The sequence below is a fragment of the Cetorhinus maximus genome, chromosome 2, assembly GCF_964194155.1.
Source record: "Cetorhinus maximus chromosome 2, sCetMax3.hap1.1, whole genome shotgun sequence".
In the NCBI taxonomy this organism is placed as follows: Eukaryota; Metazoa; Chordata; class Chondrichthyes; order Lamniformes; family Cetorhinidae; genus Cetorhinus; species Cetorhinus maximus.
Genome location: NC_135880.1, coordinates 207,469,637 through 207,489,695, shown reverse-complemented (window position 1 = coordinate 207,489,695; position 20,059 = coordinate 207,469,637). Strand labels below are relative to the sequence as shown.

Sequence of the window (20,059 nt, the reverse complement as noted above, 5' to 3'; positions counted from 1 at the left end):
ATTTAAACAGAGGTTAAGATTTTCTGTAACTTAGTTTAAAATATTTTCTGTTATGGATTGGAACTAGACTGGATCGACCTGATGGACCCTGGTTCAATCCCAAGTCTGATGCGAGTTTGTGGATCTCACCAGGAACTAGTCAGGTCTCTCACTTGATTGCCAACATTGAACTGAACGTGTGTGTATACATCAATGAGTAGGTTTGAATTTGATGCCTGTTAATGCTCCCTGTTGCAATGGGACTAAAAAAACATCTTAACCTTGCTTATTACAGATCTTAGCAACTATATTACAGACTCAACACTACATTGTTTATAGTGATGATATATCACCTTATTTTACTTTGCACAGGAAAATTGTGCCTACAACATGAAGACCTAGCAAAGAAATGCATCGCGGCCCTTGCACGCGAGTTAGAGGTGTGCGAAAATGTAGCAGTTCGCAATAATGTTATCATCATCATGTGTGACCTCTGTATGCGATACACTTCTATGGTAGATCGGTACATTCCTAACATTGCTGTTTGCTTAAAGGATGATGACCCCTTTATTCGCAAGCAGACTCTGGTCATGCTGACCAATTTACTCCAGGTAAGTGGAGAGTCTGTCCTTCTATTATGCAAGATCAGATAACTGGCTGAGAGTTACATTTGTGAATAGTTTGCTGTTTCCACTTCCTAATCTTGATTTAAACTTTGCTTTGTAACCTGTATTCTCTTAAGTAGTGACCCTATTATGATAAATCTGAAGTGGTTTTTATCTAACTGTTTTCACTCATTTAGAATGTAAACAAGAGAGAAGTGCCATGGAGTTTATTTTTTTCTCTTTGCAGGAAGAGTTTATAAAATGGAAGGGCTCCCTTTTTTTTAGATTTGTGAGTGTTCTGGTGGATTCAGATGAAAGTATTCAGAGGTAATTGGCTTCTTTTAACCTTTTGTTCACTCAAGTTATCAAAAACTTTCTGTGACGATGAATGCATGTTAAATCAACAATGGATAGAATTTCATAAGGTTTGCATGCTGCATGTGGTTGAATGATTGTAAGACTATTATTCAAACAGCAATTTGCATTTTTATAGTGCCTTTAATGTACTAAAACATTCCAAGTAGTGATATCAAATAAATTTGACACCAAACCACATAAGGAAACATAACTAAAACCTTGATCAGAGATGGGATTTAAACACTAGGGCCCACATCTTCCACTCACCAGCAATGCTGCACCTGGTGGTGTCCACAAAGATTTTCCAGACTCGCACTACTGCCCATTTGTTTCAGGATCTCCCAATTCTGGCTGTCGGAGAAATGGGCAGTGCAGTGTCCCCAATCTAACTCAAGTGAGTGGATTCAGGGGAAGGAGAGGACACGCGCCCTTTTTTAACAGCAGTATTTAAAGGTCCGATCTTTTAATGTATGACCGTGGGTTAGTGAATGGGTCAGCGGATGTAACTGAAGGCAAGTAGCCAATAGATTAAAGTTGAGGTTGTTCAAGAGACTAGTATTAGGGGTGTAGATTTCTTGTAAGTTTGTAGGGCTGAAAGACATTAGAGAGAGAAAGGGGTGAGGCAATGGAGGGATTCGAAAACAAGGATAAGAATTTTAAAATGGAGGCATTGCTTAACCAGGAACCTATGTAAGTCAATGACCACAGGGATTGAGTGAACAGGACTTGGGGTGAGTCAGGAGATTTGGATGATCTGAAGTTTACAGACGGTAGAACATGGGAGGCCAGTTAGGAGTGTGTGGAATAGCCAGATCAAGAGGTAACAAAAGACATGGATGAAGAGTTCATTGTCAGACAAGTTGATGCAGGGTGGAGTTGGATGATGAGGCTGTCTTAATTACATGAATATGTGGTCAGAAGATCATCTTGGTGTCCAACATGACACCAAGGTTGCAAACAGCCTGATTCAGCCTCAGACAGGTTTAAAATAAATTAACTGCTCTAACTCCTGTTTATGGCTGATGTGTATACTGCCATATTTTCTGCTTTTATTTAAGACTCCCAGGGTTTTCTTGTTTATTTTATTTTTAAATTTATATGCAGTTTCTAGATGGGAAGCAGTCTGTTCTCCCTCGCAGTGTTTCCCTGTACCAGTCATGAAGTGCGCTGTTGTGGTGTAACACTGGCTTGCATTCACAACAGCAACACACCAATAACTGAAGTGTCTCTATAGACGATGGCTTTTTAAAAAAATATATAACCATGAAACCGGTATCATGTGCAGTTGCAGAGCAGATAATTTAAAGGATAGCCAAAATAAGAAATATGAGCCAGAATAGACCATACAGCTCCTCCAGTCTGTTCTACCATTCTGAGATCATGATTGATCTTCTACATCTACTTAACTTTCGTGCCCTGGCCCATATCCTTAGATTTTTGACACTCAAGGAATCAAATGGTCTCAATTTTGAATATACTAAACTACTAAGCATCCACAACCTTCTGAGGTAGAGCATTCCATAGATTCGCAGTGAAGAAATTCTGAGTAAAGAAATTTCTCCTCGTATCAGTCCTAAAAAGCTGATCCCTTATCCTGAGACAGCCCTTGTTCTAAACTGTTCAGTTTGGGAAGCTGTGTCTCAGCATCTATCCTGTCAAGTCCTCCTTTTTATAAAAAAAAAAGATTGAGGGTGAGAAAAAGTCATTTGGCCTTTTTTTAATTCATTCGTGGGATGTGAGCATCACTGACAAGGCCAGCATTTATTGCCCATTCTGAATTGCCCTTGAGAAAGTGGTGATGAGCTGCCGTTTTGAACTGCAGTCCCTGTGGCCTTTTAAAATTAATCCTTTAAACACCCAAGCCACCATGGTAATAAATGGATTTTTGAATAATACTTTTTTCCACTTTCCTAGGTAGAACATTCCAAACAATTAGCATCTTCTATATAAATCATTTTATTCCCCCTCTTGATATCTGCTCTAAATTCCCCTTTTTAAAAAAAAATGTCTTCTGGTCCTACCATCTTGTTATGTTTTGAAGTTCTAACCTGAATTTGCCTTTGCTTTGGCAAAGTAAGAACAAAAGGTTAATTAACCCCCCCATGCCTTAAAGTTTAAAGCAGAATCCATTCTGCCATTAAATCACTGGCCAGAGTTTTCTGGTCCCACCCACGGCAAGAATCGTCACGGGCAGGACGGAAAATTTTACAGACCAACCAAAGGTCTGTTGACTTTGGGCAGAAATTTCCAGTCCTGCCTACCGTGGGAACGGAAATTCCTACCCATTATTTATGTTTGTATGGCTCTTTGTGAACTCATACTTGCATTCCATTCTGCAGATTGAATATATGTAAAACTGATTTCTGTTTTATTTCAGATTTGCACAGTTCTGTTTAGTCCACCTGCTCTTGAAAAGAAACCCAGTTATGTTCTCTCAACATTTTATTGAATGCATTTTGCACTTCAATGGTTATGAAAAACATGAAAAATATAACAAATTTCCTCAAACTGAACGGTATGTGTTACTTCTAGATGTTGAATAACAGTAAATTATAATGACTCACTTTGACAACTACTCGAACGTTTTACAATTAAACATGAAATGCTTCCTAATATCTACCTAAAAGATAACCCTGTTAATTACTGATATCTCAATAGACTGAGAACTGTATACATTGATGACCCTTGACTTTCATGTAAGAGTAAAGTTAAATGCAAAGAGGGTGTTTTCTGCAATGTTTAGTTTTTAAAAAGATGGCCTATTACACAAAATAATTAATGTACTTTATTAAAACTAAATTTGAATATGTTCAAATGCAGAAAGGTGCTAGTGAGTTCATTTGCTTCAGGTAACTTGCTGTCACTGTTTTACACCTTCCCTTTGATGTCAGTAATGTTGTGCATTTTGAAAGTTGCAATTTTGTCCAAGATGAATCAGGTTTTCTTAAAATTATAAATTCCAAATATCTTGAGCTTCAGGTTGTTCAGTATGAGAGAGAAGTTTGCAGAATTCTGAATTTATTTTATTGTAAAGGCTTGGGTAAGTTGTACAAGTTATCTGTTAACAAGACAAATTCGATTTCTTAGTGTGTTACCACTGTTTCTGCTGCATTGAATTTATTTCATTCAGCGTTCTGAGCAGGGGTTTCATGATCGATGCCAATTTCATTAAACAATTTTTCAAATTGCCTTACCATTGTTATGCGCTCCCAACAACCTTGTTTGCATTTGGCTGTTATGAAGCACAATGATGGAAACTAAATTATCCAATTGAAGGTGAAAATCATTGGTTAATGATATGTAGTGATGTTTAGCTACTTGTGTACTCAAGGGCTCAGTAGCCCCTTCAAATCAATAGGTGTCATCCCATGGTGGCTTCAAAATTCACTGTTTAACATAAAATGATGCAAAAAAATAAATTGTTGTTGCTCAATCTTTTTCAAAGGGGTATGAATTGTGGCATTCACTTGTTTAAATGTTTTACATATAACAGTTGTATTCATAAAGAGCAATCATTCTCCAAAGAAATCCTCTGGGTCGCAATTTCACACCCTTAAAAGAGTTATAGCACTTCATGCAATGACCTTGAGCAGTTGATAAAATTGTCCCTGTTTGGCTATTCAACATATAATATCTCAAGTTTGTCTTAGTATGCTTAGTATTGTCAGAGACTAGTACAATTCATGACCAACTGTTCTGTCCTGACAGGGAGAAGAAACTGTTTTCCTTGAAAGGGAATAGAAACAGAGAGAAGCGAATGACCATTTACAAGTTTCTGTTGGAACATTTCACAGATGAGCAACGCTTCAGCATTACTAATAAGATTGCTCAAAATATTCTAGGTATGGGTTTCTTTGCCTCCGGAAGATTTAGTGCGGTTGTAAGTTTAAGTTAAAATCAAGTTAAGTGGAGAATAATAAATCAGAATCATTAAATGTATGTCACAATCCAAAGGCTCAAATGCCACAACCTCAAATAATATGATCTCAATTTGGGGTTCAGGTGACCATTTATTAGGTCTTTTCCTAACTTTTTTTTTCAAAACAAAATAAGGGGATATGGTTCCGTCCATGCCATACAGTTTCCATCAATCCTCTGCTCTGTTCACAAACCCCCCCCCCCCCCATCACTGTAAATGTAACCTGTTCATGAATTTTAATGGGCTATTCGGGGAAAGGGGGATATCATTGCTGTGCTCATTCCTGTCCTCAACCATTGTCTACATGCATAGGATTCGCTGGGTCGCAATTGGAGTGCAGTCCTGGCTGATTTTGTTTTAGCTTCTGTGGCACCCTACACCGTACCAGATGTACTTAAATAACTTTACAGGTTAGATGCTGAGAGGGTATTTCCCCTGGTGGGGAACCTGGAACCACGGGGTAGGTCTTTAAAAGTAAGGGGTCTCCCAATTAAGATGGAAGTGAGGAGGAATTTCTTTGAACATCGTTAGTCTTTGGGATTCTTTTCCACAGAGCAGTGGAGGTTGGGTCATTGAATATTCGAGGCTGAGTTGGATAGATTTTTGATCTACAAGGGAGTTGAGGGTTGTGGGGGCAGGCAGGAAAGTGGGATTGAGGGCACAGTTAAATCAGCCATGAAGGGTGGAGCAGGTTCAATGAGCCAAATGGCCTTCTCCTGATCCTAATTCTTAGGATCTTTATCATAAATCTGTGACATGTGCATGCAAATTTTGATTTAATGGAAATATGATTCAGAAAGGAATATTAATAAATACATATTTAAATGAACAATAATATGGATTTAAAACTAAATTCACTACCAATGACAGTTTGCCCAAAATGTAGGGCCTCTTTATATCAAAAAATTTTTTTAGATGGGTACCAATTTCCGGCTGGTTATATTTTTTTGGATAACTCAATATAATACGTACTTGTGACTTGCTTTTTTGCCAGCCTGTTTCGTTGATGGCGTGCTTCCTTTGGATATGGAGGCGAATGAATTACTGTCGGATACTTTTGTGGTGATGAGTTGCAAGGAGATCAAGCTCTCCTCTATGGTAACAAAAACTGGTGACGAAGCCCAGGTGGATGATGAAATGGCCCTGGCTAATGCAGTTATGCAGGCAGCACAGAAAAAACTCATATCTCAGGTAACTGATCTGTAACCACAAACGTTAGGTAAATGGCGATAGACTTGGTGTGCACAACCTTGTTAATTAAGATGAGCTTTTGAGTATATTATAACATTGTCACAATTTCAAAGATTCCCATGTATCTGTTCCATATTTTACAAAGCACTTCTTTATACACTAGCTGTGTGACTTGCCTGTGTAGTGATACACTATAGCACCTTTAAGATACTGTGAATGAGTAATTTAATCAGTTAATACCTTTACATTGTATCAGGTTTATTATTCATCTGAAATAACTGAATGTACATGAAAGAAAATGTCCGCTTAGTTCTATTGCCTCATTAAATATCCTAGAGCATAGAAAATACAGAAACACTATTTTAAGAGATAGAGTTGAATACTTTTTTAAAAAAAACAGCCTAATTTATACATTAATAAAGCAATAATATATTCAATAATGTACTGAAGTTTCAGGTTTTAAATATTCCCTATTATTTTACGATAAGCATACTTCATAACTGTAGAGTACTACTTATATTTTTGAAAAGGCATTGCTAATGAGCCAGAGATCAATCAAGTTGTTGCAAGGCTGGAGAAGGCTACAGAGATAGAAAGGGGCGATTTGGTTTGAAAACAAGAATGTGAATCTTTGTTGCCAAACCAGGAGCAAATGTTTGCTTGCTGAGCGTGGGGTGGTAGACAAAATGGGACTAGATGCATGTTGGGATATTGGTAGCAGAGTTTTGAATGAGCTCAAGTTTATGGAAAGTGAAATAGCCAAATTATGCAGGACAGCTCTTGCATCTTCTAATCTGGTGACCTACAGTAGTATGGAAAGTATCTCTTAATTTCTGACCTTAAAAACTATAAACTGTGATTGCAGTGTCCTGATTTCAGAATGTAAACTCTAGATTTCTGTTGTTTGAATTATCTAGGTCTTGAATGATCATTAATGAACCCTGTAGAAAAAGCTCTTTCTCAGTTTTGGGACTGCTGCATGAAGCTTGATGTTTAGTTTGACTTGAATTCTGGTCACTTGGTGTCACGTATTGGAAGCACTGATTTTAAATTTTTTCCCCTACTAAATATTTTTTTAAAAATAACGCTTTTAAAAGTAATTTCTTATGCTGCGATTTTTTTTTCTCTCTATGTAATTTTGAAAATGTTGGAGGCTCTGGTGAGAAGTTTAAAGGAGAAAAAGAAGCATAGTTTGAACAAATTAGACTTGAAGCTGGTCAAAATTTATTTTCGGAGGGGTCGTTTGACTAGCAAAACCCGTGTTACAAGGAATTGGAATATTTAATGTGTCTTAGTATTTGCAACCGATCCTCAACCATGACTGACAAAGTCCGCTACAGTGCATTGCAATGATAAGATTTCTACTCCTCAGTGCCCCTCCCCTATTCCATCAAATCCAAATCCATTTTTATTGCCTAAATAGTTAGGAGGACATTAGTTTATTGGGCTCATCAGCTGGTTTGGCATGTCCTGTATTCATGTGTAAGCCTTGGCGGTGATTTTTGGCAGGTGATTTATCATAGGGACATCTTGTTCCCATTTGAAATGCACATATGTTGACTTCCAGCATTCATCACTGGATCATGATCAATACCAGAATTGTGGTTGTTTCCTCAAAAAATTTTGGACGCTTATTGTTGTGCCTCAGAATCAGCACAGACCGTGGATCAAGTCTGCAATCTTCCTGATAGTTGAGCTACTTACTGGATAAACTTGCTGAGTTACTGGAGAACACTGATTTTCAACATCAAATTGAAAATAAATTGACATCACTGGCATAAGATCTTGGGGAACTGAAACAAGCTCAAAAATATAAACTCAGTGGAGAAATCTGATTCGCAGGGTGATGGATAGGAAGAAAAGCTCTGGACAAATGCTGTAAAGCAATAGCAATGAAAGCATGTAGGAATGTAGTGCTAGCATCAAAAGAGAAGATTCTTTTAAAAATGCAATTTGATATATATTAGCTTAACTTATCTGTTCGGCAAAATGAGGAGTTAGTAGATATGGCCTGTGAGAAAATGAAGCTTTGCTTATCGAAAACTCAAAGCCACTGCATTTTTGTTCACAGGTACAAAAGAAGAATTTTGTAGAGAACATCATCCCAATTGTAACATCCTTAAAGAACCAACTGGAACAGAAGCACATCCCAGCACTGAAGGATCTCATGCATTACTTGCGCGTAAGAGACCTCTGCTGGATATTGCTGTTAGCACAGTATTCTTTTGTGCCCTGCCTATCTCAACAATCCTGTAGTTTTTTTAATGCACAACTCTAGACATTAATTAATTTACTCAATGAGTGGAATGTAACTGTGACCTGGATGATCTTTAACTTTTGAGTTATTTTATCCATTCGATGTTCCTTTTTAGAAGTGGAACAAAAAGCCCTTCCATTTCTAATAGAAATGGAGTATGAGGGGACATGAATTAGCACTCAAGAGAAAGACCTTTAATAGAAGATGAGCAAAGTAGAACAATTCACACTGTTGTAGCTTGTGTTACTGTTTAGAGTTGGGTTGTGGTATATTTTTGGGGTCATGTGTCAATGTTTTACACTACCTTTAGCTATTTCTACTTGACCCCAAGGTATTTAATACTAACATTAAGGGAGTAATTTTAAGACCTCACAATGGGTGGAGAAGGTTAAAATATAACAATTTGGTGCAGGTGGGTTGGAGTGCAATTGACTAACCTCTCGAAAGGTAGTTTAAATTAATTTGAAAGGGAAAAAAACTTGTATTTACATAACGCCTCTCTCAACCCAGTGGAGAAATCTGATTTACAGGGTGATGGAAAGGAAGAAAAGCTCTGGACAAATACTGTCAGGCAATAGCAATGAAAGCATGTAGGAATGTAGTGCTAGTATCAAGAGAAGATTAAAAAAATGTAATTGGATATACTTTAGCCTCACTCATCTGTTCAGTCTCGAAGCACTTTACAGCCAATGAAGTACAAACAAAGTGTGATCACTGTTATAATGTAGGAAACATGGCAGCCAATTTGGTGCATAGCAAAATCCCACAAAAAGCAATGTGATGTTGAGCAGATAATCTGTTCTTTTGTGGTATTTATTGAAGGATAAATATTGGCCAGGACACTTCAGAGAACTCCCCTGCTTTCCTTTGAGATAGTGCCTTGGGATCTTTTACGTCCACCCAAACAAGCAGATGGGGCCTCAGTTTATTGCTTCATTTGAAAGACGGTGCCTCTGATAGTGCAGCAGTCCCTCAGTACTGTGCCGGAGTATCAGCCTTGATTTTGGTGTACAAGCTCCAGAGTGGGACTTGAACCCGGAACTTTGACTCAGAGGGGAGAGTGCTATCAACTGAGCCACAGCTGACACTGGATAATATTTTAATAAGACTATCCAAATTTTACTAAAGGTTTTTATATTTAACAACTGCAAGCCAGCTTTCCCAAGGCTTGGGAAACCCAGCAACTGAGGAAGGCAGCAGGTAAGTCTTTTTTATATAGGTGAAACAGGAGAGCTTCCCTCCAGCCCCTTAAGCAAACCTGCTTTCTGTAATTTGAAGCCCCCACTTCAACCCTAATATCGTGTTTTATAAAACTGGGAAGCAAGCCAAAAGGTTTTTTTTTTGCTGATTCCTGGATGTGTCTAAGCTTAGTGGGTGAGAAGACGACCTGTTCCCTCGGACTGTGCCAGTGCTGTTAGCAGCAGTGATGAAATGGTGTTTGGAGTTTGTTAAAACTCCCTCTGAGGGAAGACATAAGACATAGGAGCAGAAATTAGGCCATTCGGCCCATCGAGTCTGCTCTGCCATTCAATCATGGCTGATAAGTTTCTCAAACCCATTCTCCCGCCTTCTCCCCATAACCTTTGATCCCTTTACCAATCAAGAACTTATCTATCTCGGTCTTAACTACACTCAATGCCTTGGCCTCCACAGCCTTCTGTGGCAATGAATTCCATAGATTCACCGCTCTCTGGCTAAAGAAGTTTCTCCTCATCTCTGTTCTAAAAGGTCTTCCCTTTTACTCTGAGGCTGTGCCTTCGGGTCCTAGTCTGTCCTACGAATGGAAACATCTTCCCCACGTCCACTCTATCCAGGCCTTTCAGTATTCTGTAAGTTTCAATCAGATCCCCCCTCATCCTTCTAAACTCCATCAATTATATACCCAGAGTCCTCAAACGTTCCTCATATGTTAAGCCTTTCATTCCTGGGATCGTTCTTGCGAACCTTCTCTGGACCCTCTCCAGGGCCAGCACATCCTTCCTGAGATATGGGGCCCAAAATTGCTCACAATATTCTAAATGTGGTCTGACCAGAGCCTTATAAAGCCTCAGCAGCACATCCCTGCTTTTATATTCTAGTCCTCTCGAAATAAATGCTAACATTGCATTTGCCTTCCTAACTACCAACTCAACCTGCAAGTTAACCTTAAGAGAATCCTGGACTAGGACTCCCAAGTCCCTTTGCACTCCAGATTTCTGAATTCTCTCCCCATTTAGAAAATAGTCTATGCCTCTATTCTTCCTACCAAAGTGCATGACCTCACACTTCCCCACGTTGTATTCCATCTGCCACTTCTTTGCCCATTCTCCTAACCTGTCTGAATCCTTCTGCAGCCTCCCCGCCTCCTCAATACTACCTGTCCCTCCACCTATTTTTGCATCATCTGCAAACTTAGCCAGAATGCCCTCAGTTCCTTCATCTAGATCATTAATGTATAAAGTGAAAAGTTGTGGTCCCAACACTGACCCTTGTGGAACTCCACTAGTCACTGGCCGCCATCCTGAGAAGGACCACCTTATCCCCACTCTTTGCCTCCTGCCAGACAGCCAATCTTCTATCCATGCTAGTACCTTGCCTCTAACACCATGGGCTCTTATCTTACTGAGCAGCCTCCTGTGCGGCACCTTGTCAAAGGCCTTCTGGAAGTCCAAGTAGATAACATCCATTGGCTCTCCTTTGTCTAACCTGCTCATTACCTCCTTAAAGAATTCTAACAGATTTGTCAGGCATGACCTCCCCTTGATGAAACCAGCTGACTTTGCCCTATTTTACCATGCACTTCTAAGTATTCTGAAATCTCATCCTTAATAATGGACTCTAAAATCTTACCAACGACCAAGGTCAGGCTAATCGGCCTGTAATTTCCCGTCTTTTGCCTCAGTCCCTTCTTAAACAGGGGGGTTACATTAGCGATTTTCCAGTCCTCTGGGACCCTCCCTGACTCCAGTGATTCATAAAAGATCACCACTAACGCCTCCACTATCTCTTCAGCTATCTCCTTCAGAACTCTGAGGTGTAATCCATCTGGTCCAGGTGATTTATCCACCTTCAGACCTTTCAGTTTTCCTAGCACCTTCTCCTTGGTAATGGCCACCATACTCACCTCTGCCCCCCGACTCTCTTGAACTTTGGGGATGTCACTTGTGTCTTCCACTGTTAAGACTGACGCAAAGTACCTATTCAGTTCTTCCGCCATTTCTTTGTTCCCCATTATTACTTCTCCAGCGTCATTTTCCAGCGGCCCAATGTCCACTTTTGCCTCTCTCTTACCCTTTATATATCTAAAAAAAACTCTTGCAATCTTCTTTTATATTACTGGCTAGTTTACCCTCATATTTAATCTTCTCCCTCCTTATTTCTTTTTTAGCTGTCCTCTGTTGGTCTTTGTAGGCTTCCCAATCCCCTGGCTTCCCACTGCTCTTATCCGCATTGTATGCTTTCTCTTTAGCTTTATGCTGTCCCTGACTTCCCTTGTCAGCCATGGTTGCCTCGTCCTCCCTTTAGTATGCTTCTTCTTCCTATGGTAGAATTTTTGCTGTCTCTCCTAAATGACTCCCAGAAACTCCTGCCATTGCTGTTCCACTATCTTTCCTGCTAGGCCCATCTCCCAGTCAATTCTGGACAGCTCCTCCCTCAAACCTCTGTAGTTACCTTTATTCAACTGTAATACCGTTACAGCTGATTCCAGCTTTTTCCTCTCAAATTGCAGGGTAAATTCTATCATATTATGGTCACTTCCTCCTAAGGCTTCCTTCACCTTAAGCTCCCTTATCAAATCTGCCTCTTTACACATCACTAAATCTAGAATTGCCTGTTCCCTAGTGGGCTCCACCACAAGCTGCTCCAAGAAGCCATCTCGTAGACATTCCACAAATTCCTTTTCTTGGGTTCCACTACCAACCTGATTTTCCCAGTCTACCTGCATATTGAAATCCCCCATGATCACTGTAATCTTGCCTTTCTTACACGCCTTTTCTATCTCCTGGTGTATCTTGTGCCCCACACCCTGACTACTGTTCGGAGGCCTGTACATAATTCCCATTATGGTTTTTCTACCTTTGTGGTTCCTCAACTCTACCCACACAGATTCTACATCATCTGACCCTACGTCGTTTGTTGCTATCGATTTGATTTCTTACTAACAAAGCAACCCCACCCCTTCTGCCAACCTGCCTATCTTTTCGATAGAATGTATATCCTTGGATATTTAACTCCCAGTCCTGATCCTCCTGCAGCCATGTCTCCGAGATGCCCACCACATCATACCTGCCAATTTCAATCTGCGCCACAAGCTCATTTACCTTATTTCGTATACTGCGTGCATTCAGATACAACACCTTCAGTCCTGTATTTCCCGTCCCCCTTCTCATTGTCGTCCCTTTATCTGATGTGCTTGAAGTTAGATTCCTAGCCCTTTCCAAACACTGTCCTATTTTGTGTTCTGGAGATTTTAATAGCCTCTCCTGGGCTCTCCTTTCTTTTCAGTTTTTTCATAATTTTCCTTGAAGTTGGATCCACCTCCCCACACGCTAACCTGCTGCTTTGTTTCCCATTAGTCATACCTCTTGGAGTTTTACCCCCCCCCCCCCCCCCCCCAACTTTCTAGTTTAAAGTCCTGTTGACCACCCTATTTACCCTTTTTGCTAGAACATTGGTCCCAGATCGGTTCAGGTAGAGACCGTCCCAACGATACAGATCCCTCCTGTTCCAATACTGATGCCAGTGCCCCATGAAATGAAACCCCTCTTTCCCGCACCACTCCTTTAGCCACGTGTTTACTTCCCTTATTCTCACGTCCCTATGCCAATTTGCACGTGGCTCGGGTACTAATCCGGAGATTATAACCCTTGAGGACCTGTTCTTTAATTTAGTTCCTAGTTCCTGATAATCCCCAAACAGGTCCTCTTTCCTAGTCTTACCTATGTTATTTGTCCCGACGTGGACCACAACAACTGGATCCTCCCCCTCCCTCTCCAAAATCCTTTCAAGCCGGTCAGAGATGTCCCTCACCCTGGCACTGGGCAGGCAACATACCATGCGGGACTCTCAATCCTGCTTACAAAGGATGCTATCAATTCCCCTAATTATGGAATCCCCTACAACTACCACTTGCCTTTTTGCTCCCCCCTCTTGAATGGCCTCCTGTGCCACGGTGCCGTGGTCAGCTGGCTCATCCTCCCTACAGCCCTGTTCCTCATCCACACAGCGAGCAAGTACCTCTGGACAAGGTCAAGAGCTGAGGCTCCTCTGTTCTTGAACACAGGATCCCTCTACCTGCCTCACTTGCAGTCACCCAGCTGACCCTGACCACTGACCAAATTTGAGGTACTTAATATACCAGGTGTGACCGCCTCCTGAAACAAAGCGTCCAGGTAACTCTCCCCCTCCTGGATGTGCTGCAGCGTCCGCAGCTCAGACTCCAGCTCATCAATTCTGAGCCGGAATTCCTCCAGCAACCAACACTTGCTGCAGATATGGTCACTGCGGCTTGCAATGGGATCTGCCAGCTCCCACATCATACAGCTACAGCACATCACCTGCCCAGCCATCTCTACTTCGTTAATTAATTTGCTTAATATGCTTAACATTTTCATGGTGCCTCCCTCTGAAAATAAGCCTGCTAAACAAATGCCACATATGGGCTACTGCAGGCCTACACAGTGATTGCACAGTTCTGCACCAGCACCCTGCACACTTTTTCTTGCTGTGATATTGATAAAGGAAGAGTTCTATATCTTATGCTGCATTTATTTTTGTATTTCCCTAGGAAGTGATGCAGGATTATCGAAATGAGGTCAAGGACTTCTTTGCTGCTGATAAACAGCTGGCAGCTGAGTTGGAGTATGATCTGAAAAAATATGAAGAGGAGCTCATTAGTGAGGAAGTGGAAGGACAGAATCTGTCAACAGCATTGGAAGTGGCAAACCCGACAGGCACATCTGCAGTATGTCTCAGCTGTTACTTTTTGTTTGATCACACTCCCATAAAATGCCTTGATGTTTTGCACTATACAAATGCAGATTGTTGTTATATTTCGACACAGGTTTACTTGTGTTTCAATGAGCTTCTGTAAGGGAATCATTTTTTTCTGTTTTAAGGTAAAACTCTTGAATGCTAATTAAGGGAAACTTTTGTATGCAAACTTCTTTCCAGCGTATGGATGGTCAGTAATGTGTCAGCTAGGACATTATAAAGCTTTTCCTTGTGAGAAGGTTAGATATTTACATTTATCTCAAATATCAGAGCACAATTTCACATTTTTATTGTCTCTTTATTTAAAGTTATCACCCAGAGTTTCACCTGCAGTCGTGTCTGGTGCACAAGTTGGAAGCAAAGCACAGTCTCCTGCTGGTACAAAAACAGCCCAAACTGCAACAGAATTGCAGAAGACCCCCACTTTGGCTTCATGTGGTTTTATTACTCCAAAAACGGGAATTCTGAAACTGAAAACGTCCAAATTCACCAAACATAGGTATGAAAGCTAAATAATCCTCTTTGTAGCTTGCACTGCCATCACAATTTTCTATCTCACTATTGGACCGCTACCTCAAAAATGCCACTAACACTTGCTCACCATAACAAATCAAAACTGGCTACTTTAACCCCAAGAAAAATTAAAATGTAACATTGTTATATTTTTGGTTGTGAATGGATAACATGAATCTGGAGTTTGATAGTTTTATTGGCTTGAACAATGGATTGATGCTTGTTCCAATTGAATGTTTTAATATCCCAACATTTAAACTTGAACTGCTGTCAATCACCCATCAAAACCAACAAAATGATGCTGGGTCATAATGTTTGTTTTGTGCACAGAGCAATAAATAAGTCTCATAAAAGAACAGCCATTGTCGTAATATGCTCGTGGCACAGTTGACTATTTGAAAGAGCTCGTTAGCATTTAGTCACCAGTTGCATTCAGCTCCAGTGTAATGTGCCCAAGATCCTCAATGGATTAGAAAAAAAAATAACACCAAAGCAATTTACATCTGTAAATTACAGATCGATGTCACTGAGTTCAATGGCCATTCTGAATTCTGCAAAGAAGGCAGTAGAATTAGGCAAAAGGCGCAACAGCAGCACTGGGCGGATGCCATTGTCTTTCAATGGAAAGAATAATGCAATACAAAGACTGGCTACTGGGCATGGAAGTGCTGAAGGTAGGATACTCTTTTTGGTGAAGGGGTCTGTGTTAATTTAGTTCAGTTTCTGATTGATCTCTGGCTTATTAGCAATGCCTTTTCAAAAATATAAGTAGTACACAACAATTATGAAGTATGCTTTTTATTGTAAAATAGGGAATATTTAAAACCTGAACCATCAGTGCATTATTGAATATATTATTACTTTATTAATGTATAAATCAAGCAGTGTTTTGAAAAGAATTCAACTCCATCTCTTAAAATAATGTTTCTGGATCTTCAGTGCTCTAGGATATTTAATGAGGCAATAGAAGTAAGTGATTAGAGGTTGCCCTGATGGATAGTTAATTAATGCACCTCCAAGTGATACTGTGCCTAATCAACTAGAAAGACCCCAGGTCCAATGTTCATTGTGTAAAATTCTTTTATATTGCAGTAGAGAGAGCACAATTGACTTCATTATCTCACACTTTAGCTTGAGGGGTTGGGAAAGTGTTGACGATAAGGGGTCATCAATTTGAAATTGATCTACAAGAAGGTGGAGTGCAAATAGTAACTTCCTTATGCTGAAAGTTGGTGAGGTACAGAATGTTTTGCTCTGGGCAATAATTAAGCAGAGAGTACTACTTCTTCCAGGAATAGATTGAATAAACATTTTGAAGTTCAGGAAGATAAATTTTATGGAGAGAGAGCAGGGCAGTGGGAATAGTTTTGGATTGCTCTCGCAAGTAGTTGTGACAGAAATGTTGAGCTTAAATGGCTTCTTCTGAAAATTGCTATTGTTCTACACAATTTTCTAATAGTGGTGCAGTCACGATGCACTAAATGTTAGTTGCTCTTCTTGCTTGAGACCAGGATTTAAATTGTTGCTGTCATTCACTAAACTATAATTTCATGAATTTTAGACCATAAATTACATTTTCATGAAACTTGGCCTTTTTATTTTAAGTATCTATGACCCAAATGAGGGGTATTTTACTTGAATGAACACTTGCTTCTGCAATGCTCAGCATTGTTATGTGAGCACTCTTCCTTTTGAGTAAACTGGAAAAATACACTGTTTAAATGCTTTGGTTGTGGCATTAAAATGAACAGTATATTTTCTGAACAATAGCCAACCTCTTCTCACATTTGTTTAACTAGTACTCTTTTTGTAAAGATTCATTCCAGGGCTTGGGAGAGCGTACAAGATCAGAAGCTTCATCTGCTAATGCTTCTGTAGTTGAACGAGCTATCAGTACTCCTGACCGTGAGTGATCTTTACAGTCCTATATTAACATAATAATGGATAAAATAATGACACTGTGGGTGGTAGTGTGCTGACAATGTCCTGAAGGTGATACTATCCTGCCATTTTCCAATGTCCCAACCTGATGTATGCTTGTACTAAAAAAAAAAATACCAATTTCAGTCTCACAACAATTTAGTATTGAATTATGATTTATTTTGAACTATAACTATAAATTATAGCTCTCAAAATAAATTCAGTGAATTTCTAATGAAACTCTGATCAGATCATAAGTTCATTGTGTGTGCAGGATAAGAGCTGTTTGCCTTTTAGTTTCAATAAAATATATCTGGCTTCAAATGCTTTAAAAATACCACACAAGGAGGAACTATTTGAATGCAGCAATAGAAAAATTAGGTTTGAGTTAAAGTCTCCCACTCCTGGCAAATAAGTTGAATTTAGCAAATTCTCATTTAAGCTTATTGGCTGAGTAATAGGGCAGCATTGATGGCAATGGAAGAGGATGCATAACTTAGTGGTTACCCACCAAACATTAAAAAAAAGTAGCAGTGAGAGGCAATTGGCCATGGAGATCCACCGAGATACTTGTGTATTTTAGAAGTTTCCCTCTCAAGTGAAAACTGAAAAGTAATTAGTGTTTGTTGGGTTTTAATCCACATTCTGCCAATGCTATCCAGAAAATGCTGTAACTATATACTAGGCCAGAAAAGGTACATTACCTTTTGCACCCTCAGGACATCTGAAAGTGCTTCACAGCCAGTAAAAACTTCTTGAAGAGTTGGTATTGATGCAATGCGATAGTTGACCAAATAATGTGTTTTAATGATGGGTAGAGCATGAGAGAACTCCCCTGCTTCTATCAATAGTGCCATGGACTTTATTGAATCATCCTCTTGGATGGGCCTCACAGTACTTCAGCATTTCAGTGAGATTAAGATTGTGCATTTTTAGTGAGTGTTTGTGAAATGTGTATGCAACCATCAAGTGTGTCAGTTCTGTTGTCCTGCTCTCCAATGGAGATGCCATTCCCTGTGTAGATACTATTTACAACATTGGTGTCAAACTTTTGATTTTTTTTTACAGAAAGTTGTTGAAACAATTTTTCATTATGCTGAGTACTTTACAGCACTGTCTACTGCAAAAAGACAAGTTTTAAAAAGTGTGACATTTATCCTTTCTATATCCTCCATTAGCTCATCTGCTTGTCACCACAGTGAGATGATGTAGAAAACTATACTTAAAAACGCTAGTTTAAGGATTTGCAAGGTACTTCTAATATCATGCAGTCGCCGCTTTCCACTTCAACAATGGTGGTCCTTTGGAAGCGAAGTAGCAGAAAATTGTTCCATTGATCTTAATAGTCTGTTAATTTCTAGGCTTTTGAGGACAGTTACTGTAATAAAACCAAGGTGAAAGCATTGATGTGTTATTTCCCAAAATAATAAAAGTAAAAATCTCCATTTTGTGCAGATGAACTTGGTAGAGGAGTGAGATTATTAACTTTTGGTTCTAAGATCAGGGTCCCTGCAGGTCATGGAAAACCTGGAAAAGTCTTGGAATTTGTAAAGCACATTTCCAAGCCTGGAAAAGTCATGGAAATTTCCAGAAAAGGCCCAAAGTCATTGAAAAATCATGGAATTTTATAAAGCCAGGGAGGAGACTTTTCTAACTTTTTTGGGTAGAATTCCAACCTTTTCCATAGTTTTTACTCATCCCCTTCCCCCTCCTCCATAACTGTTTGCTTTGCTTTGAACCCAGTGCAGCTTTTATTCTCCTTCTGCCTGATCCCACCCATTACCATTGCTGGTTGGCTGCTTTGAGTACTAGAAGGACAAGGGCAGCAGACACATGGGAACATCACCACCTGGAAGTTCCCCTCCATGCCACTCCCATCCTGACTTGGAAATATATCACCCTTCCTTCACTCTCACTCTGTCAAAATCTTGGAACATTCTCCTTTACAGCATTGTAGGTGTAGCTACACCACATGGACTGCAGCAGTTCAAGAAGGCAGCTCACCACCACCTTCTTGAGGGCAATAAATGCTGGCCTAACCAGCAACGCTCTCATCCCATGAATGAATAAAAGAAGTTATAGATTTTTTTTGTTGTCATGATGGATTTCTTCAGAGCCAGAACACCCTAAACTAGGTGAGAAAAAGGAATAAGCACATGGTGGAGGAGAGTATTTCTAAAATGATGCTGCATGTCTAGAGTCCACACCCACTTGCCCCAATCTTTCGGATGAGACCCACCTGAAAATTTCTTCAACATACACCTACAGACTGGCCTCAGTTTAATGCTCCCTCCAAAACATGGCACCTTTGATAGTACAGTATATATTCAGTACTGCATTGGTGTGTCAGCATCAAGTCTCCGTAGTGCGCCTTCAACTCATTACCATCTAATTCTGAGGTGTGGGTATTACCACCAAGCCACTGCTGACACCATTATTATTACAATTTCCAAAAATTAATTGGATGTATACTTAAAACTGAATGGGTTCCTGGGCTATGTGGCTTTGCCTGTTGGCAAAGCCATTAAAGCTGAGAGTGTGAGACCATAATTTTCCAAGGAGCAGATTGGAAGAACTGAAGTAGCACTGAGCATGTAAAACACATACAAACAGTCTGCTTTTCAATATCTGCAGAGGTTATGTTCAAAATAAAGCAGGACTGAATTTGATGTGTTCCTGAGGCAGAACTGTATTGTTTGTCTTTTTTTGATTAATTTTTCTTCATTTAACAATAGGCTGGTGACCCCATAAGCACTAATGAACACATTTTTACAAGGTAGAAATTGAGAAAGTAAAGTTATTGGATAATTGATACACAATGCAAGGTTCCAATGCTTGTGTACAGCTACAAATAGTAGAGTTCATGATGTATTTGAAAGAAAAATAGTCATGAAATATTTTAATTTGATCCTGGAAACGTCGCAATTTTATTTTACTAAAGATGCAGGAACCCTATGTTATGTTATTTGGAAATCAAAGCACGAGAGTAGAATTCTGATATTTACAAATGATGAATGAAGTTAGTGATGTGCACCCATGATTGAAATGAGAGTTTTAGTTGTTTCTCCGTAACTACACTCCAGAACATCCGTGGCCTGATGGTCTTCATGGACAGCAAGACATAGCAGACTGTGCTGGGATACAAGTGGGTTGTCAATACATATTGAACCTACCCCAGTAAGAGTTTATCATCTTCAGGAGCGATGGGGAAGAAATTGGCTGAAAGATGCAAACATTTGGGGCACTGGGTGGGTAACAGCTGGGAGTTCGGAATGGAAGAGCAACCTCATTCTAATTCCTAATAGTGTAGCAACAATTGATAAACAGCCTATAATTTGTGACAAA

General features: G+C 39.7%; 1 protein-coding gene across 2 annotated transcripts in view; it reads left to right on the top strand.

The window, feature by feature from the left end:
• ncapd3 (non-SMC condensin II complex, subunit D3) overlaps positions 1–20,059 on the top strand; it is a 75,682-nt gene that overhangs the window by 49,478 nt on the left and 6,145 nt on the right. For both annotated transcript variants that reach the window (XM_078531943.1, XM_078531932.1), the window contains exons 23-32: positions 352–590; positions 832–911; positions 3,319–3,456; positions 4,650–4,783; positions 5,855–6,051; positions 8,123–8,233; positions 14,076–14,252; positions 14,590–14,780; positions 15,311–15,468; positions 16,610–16,699. In XM_078531943.1, the coding sequence (XP_078388069.1) occupies positions 352–590; positions 832–911; positions 3,319–3,456; positions 4,650–4,783; positions 5,855–6,051; positions 8,123–8,233; positions 14,076–14,252; positions 14,590–14,780; positions 15,311–15,468; positions 16,610–16,699 (1,515 nt within the window). The remainder of the gene's footprint in view (positions 1–351; positions 591–831; positions 912–3,318; positions 3,457–4,649; positions 4,784–5,854; positions 6,052–8,122; positions 8,234–14,075; positions 14,253–14,589; positions 14,781–15,310; positions 15,469–16,609; positions 16,700–20,059) is intronic.